A 4,512-nucleotide genomic window follows, 5' to 3' on the forward strand; every position below is an offset into this window, starting at 1 on the left:
TTTCATTTCACTTTTTGCCAGATGGAGCTGATATTTGATAGTTTTTCGTAAATAGCGAGAAGTAATATGCACTACATTTAAATGAATTTTAAAATTGTTCCACACATACTTGAATTACACGTAAATTCTACTAATATAAAAATTAATTTCTGTCAAATTATTCCTTTTATATTTTAGATAATGATCGAACTGGTCGCTAAATTATTAAATTGATTAAATTAGTCCTCCAATTTTAAATAGTTAATTAAGTTAATCGTTTTATCAGTTGACTAGTCAATAACATTAACGAAATTGGCGAAAAGCTAACAGGGAACACTTTAACATATTATTAAGCAAGTTAATATGATACAAAAAATATTTTAGATATAAATTTTTAAATATCATTTTAATAGTTTACCATCTTGATGTTTCTGGTGATAGAAGCACAAGCGAAGTTGTATCATTCTTCTTATTGAATATTGATCTCCAATGCCGCCAATAGAGAATGCTGGAGACATTTATTCTTGAAAATTTTTAAGTGTACCAGGACATTAATATTTTAATAATTTTTAATTATTAATTTTAATTATAAAAAATACATATAATATATATAATTAAAATGTTAAAATTCATTAAATTAAAATATCAATATACCAATATATTTAAAAACTTTTCTCTCTATTCTACCTTTTGATTTTCGCATCTTTTATCCCCAGTAAAGAACTCCAAAAACTACTATATTATTATGGATACCAATTCAATTTTCTACCATTTGATTTTGGCATCTTTTATCCCCAGTAAAGAACTCCAAAAACTACTATATTATTATGCATACCAATTCAATTTTCTATTCTCACTACTATATATAAATTATAAACATGTCCATCGTCACCAAGCCCCACTCACTCGTAATAGACCAACTTCCGGTGGTAGATAGTAACTAAAAGAAATGCAGAACGTCAGCAATGAGCTCTTCGACGTCATAATCGTAGGCGGCGGCGTCATGGGGAGCGCCACCGCCTACCACGCTTCCAAGAGGGGGCTAAAGACCCTTCTCATAGAGCAGTTCGACTTCCTCCACCACCGTGGCTCCTCCCACGGCGAGTCTCGCACCATTCGCGCCAACTACTCCAAGCCCTACTACTACCCTCTCGTCATGGAGTCCTATACCCTCTGGAAGCAGGCCCAGGCCCAAATCGGCTACAACGTCTACTTCCCAGCCCACCAACTCGACATGGGCCAGGCCCATGACCATACACTACTCAAAATCCTCGAAAACTGCAGTAACCACGGCATCCCCCACGAGGTCCTCAACCGCTGCCAGCTGGCAGACAAATTCTCGGGCCGCATCGACTTCCCCGATGACTCCATCGGGATCTTGAACGAGTTCGGCGGCGTCATAAAGGCGACGAAAGCCGTAGCCATGTTCCAAACCCTAGCACACAAAAACGGCGCCGTTCTGAAAGACAACAAAGAGATCACGGACATAAAGAAGGACGAAAGAGGCGTCGTGGTGGTTTCGGCCTCCAACAACGAAACGTTTTGCGGCAAGAAATGCGTGGTAACGGTGGGAGCGTGGATGAGCAAACTGGTAAAAAAGGTGAGCGGAGTAGAAATACCTATAAAGCCAGTGGAGATTCACGTGTTTTACTGGAGGGTGAAGGAGGGGCACGAAGGGGATTTCGCGATAGGTGGTGATTTTCCCACGTTTTCGAGCCACGGTGGGTTGCACGTGTTCGGAACGCCGTCGTTGGAATACCCGGGTTTGGTGAAGATTGTGGTTGATAGTGGGGATAAGTGTGACCCGGATAAGAGGGAGTGGGGTCCGGGGGTGAGGATGAATGAGCTGAAAGAATGGATCAAGGAAAGTTTTAACGGTTTAATTGATTGGAGGGAGCCGGTGGTGAAGCAGGCTTGCATGTACTCAATGACACCGGATAATGATTATGTTGTTGATTTCTTGGGGGGGCAGTTTGGGAAAGATGTTGTTGTAGGTGGCGGGTTTTCGGGTCATGGGTTCAAGATGGCTCCGGTTATTGGGAGGATTTTGGCTGAGCTAGCCGTCGATGGGGTCCCATCTGGCGGGACTGATATCAGTCCCTTTGGAATTGGAAGGTTTAACAGCTCACAAAAATGATTTTACTCTGCTCTATTTATTTACTAAAAAAACAAGAACGACAAAGTGATGTAAATTCACTAGTAAGCAGTGGAGTAGCTGATAAGTCAAGGATCTAGATAAGTTACTTTACTAATAATATTTATTTGGTAATGTTAAAGAAATAATAGAAAAAGTCATTGTTATAATGACAATTAATAAATATTAAATATAAGGTAATAATGATAATTAATAAATGTTAAATATAAGGTAAGATATTATTATTTTTTATTATTTTTCTTTAGTTACTAAATATTTTTGTTTTGGTATTTATTTAAAATGTTTTTTTTAGTTGTATTTTTTTTTAATAGTAGTATGTTTTCTAAAATTGTCTTGCTCCATTCTTCAATAATTGTGTTGAATATTAAAAAAAAGAGAAGAGAAATCTATAAAAAGATATGAAAAAAACATATAATATAAAAATTTATTATTTGAATTCTACTTTTTTTTTATATGACCTAATTAGTTCAATGGATATTAAGAATATTTGATAAATTTGTTATTTTTAATACAGGTTAGTGCAAAGGTGTCTCCTCTTTTTGATATTTGCCACTAGGGGTGCACATGGGTCGGGTGAAGCCGGGTTTGATGTGACACAGACCCGACCCGAAATATTCATCGGGTCTATTTATTAGACTCGAACCCGGCCCTAGACCCGATGAAACCAAGATACTTTCGGGCCATAATTATACCGGGTGAAAACCGGGTGAAAATCGGGCCGTTAACATTACATTACGTTGATACCTTCTTGTAAGCTAGTATGTAAAAAAATTCAAATTTACAAGACTCCAACCATTAGTTAACATGGTAAAATTCACTTAGAAAAATATAACAAGAACCAACCCTTGTTCAAAATTAAAGCATAACCACAATCAATACTAAAGCATAACCACAATCAATACTAATATTGTCTAATAATACTAAATATTTAAATCAATACAAATAACACAATCTTATGTATTAGTCTAAAGTCTTATGCATTCTAAACATAAAACATTAATTTATAGTCTTATAATGACTAATAACACAAAATATTAAGGTTTACAATACTTAAATTCCACTTAAGAATAGTCATGATCTATCACTAATAACACAAAATATTAATTGTGTGTGATGACCGGGCCACCGGGCCGACTTCGGGTGACCCAAGCCATGGCCCGGACCCGACCCGAAATAATGACCGGGTCTATTTTTGAGACCCGTACCCGACCCTAGACCCGATAAAATCACACCAAATTAGTCCCTAAAGTGTTCGGGACCGGGCCGGACCTTCGGGCCGGACCGGGTATGTGCACCCCTATTTGCCACAAAAAAAAAACTTGTGATTTACTATAAATTAAATAATGATATCTAACAAAATAATAATTATATAAGTATCGCATGATTAATATGCAAAAAAGGGAGGACCTGAAAAGAGTCTCTACACATATATCGAAAAGAAAGAATTCTAATTTAGAGAGACTTTGAGTAACCAATAATAATTTATTGTGTGGTAAGTTATTTTAAAAATAAATAATCATATTAAATCATAATTAATTAAATAGGAATATAATTAGGGAGAATAGAAGATTTAAATAGGAGCGAAGAGAATGGTTAATTAGGGAGAGGCTTGATCGATTTATGGCTAGAATGTCTTGGAGAGAGACTTATGTAGATGGGTGGTAAGAAGTTCCGATCCACAAATGTGCGGATCGGATCGGATCGGATATCGAATATATTCGCATAATTAAACCTTCTCTTTTTAATTATATTTCTATGTAAAAATTTTCAATAAAAATATTTCTTTTATACTTTTAAACTTATTTATTCCTAAAATTTTTAATCAAACTATTTCTAAATAACAAAAATAAAATAATACAATATATGAATAATAATTACTAACTAAAACATACAAACTAGTAAATATAATACCAAACATATATATTTATTTATTTTTAATTATTATTGTGCGGATTTGTGAATCTGTGGATCGGATACGTAGATGAAGAGCAGATATCCGCAATCGATCCGATCAATTTGCGGATCGGATCGTATCTGCAATTTTCGGATCAGATGCGGATATTTACCGCGGATCAGCGGATACGATCTGATCCATAGACACCCCTAGTAAGAAGATTATCGGAGAATGGTTCGGATCACGTTCCTCTCTTACTTGATTCGGATCCTCCAAAATGGTCTACCAAAATAATATTTAAATTTTAAAAATGGTAGCGTGAGATGGAAGATATAAGGGCACTGATAGCAAAAGTTTGGAGTATGAAAATTAATGACTTACCTATGTTTTGGCACAGAAGTTGAAGTGTTGTAGGCACTGTCTAGTGCAGTGGCAGCAGCATAACAAATCCAACTCTAAGAAGATAATTGAAGAACTAAATCTT

The 4,512-nt window shown here is 35.7% G+C and overlaps 1 protein-coding gene across 1 annotated transcript; it reads left to right on the forward strand.

The window, feature by feature from the left end:
* The first annotated feature begins 766 nt into the window (after positions 1–766).
* On the forward strand, positions 767–2,331 carry LOC107466059 (probable sarcosine oxidase). Its single transcript, XM_016085041.3, has one exon. The coding sequence runs from the start codon at positions 929–931 to the stop codon at positions 2,114–2,116; it is 1,188 nt and encodes a 395-aa protein (XP_015940527.1). The 5' UTR covers positions 767–928; the 3' UTR covers positions 2,117–2,331.
* The last annotated feature ends 2,181 nt before the right edge of the window (positions 2,332–4,512 follow it).

This window comes from Arachis duranensis, chromosome 9, assembly GCF_000817695.3.
Source record: "Arachis duranensis cultivar V14167 chromosome 9, aradu.V14167.gnm2.J7QH, whole genome shotgun sequence".
NCBI classification, from domain to species: Eukaryota; Viridiplantae; Streptophyta; class Magnoliopsida; order Fabales; family Fabaceae; genus Arachis; species Arachis duranensis.

Excerpts from the sequence above, each read along its gene's own strand:
- LOC107466059 (XM_016085041.3), top strand. The coding sequence starts at position 929 with ATGCAGAACGTCAGCAATGAGCTCTTCGACGTCATAATCGTAGGCGGC.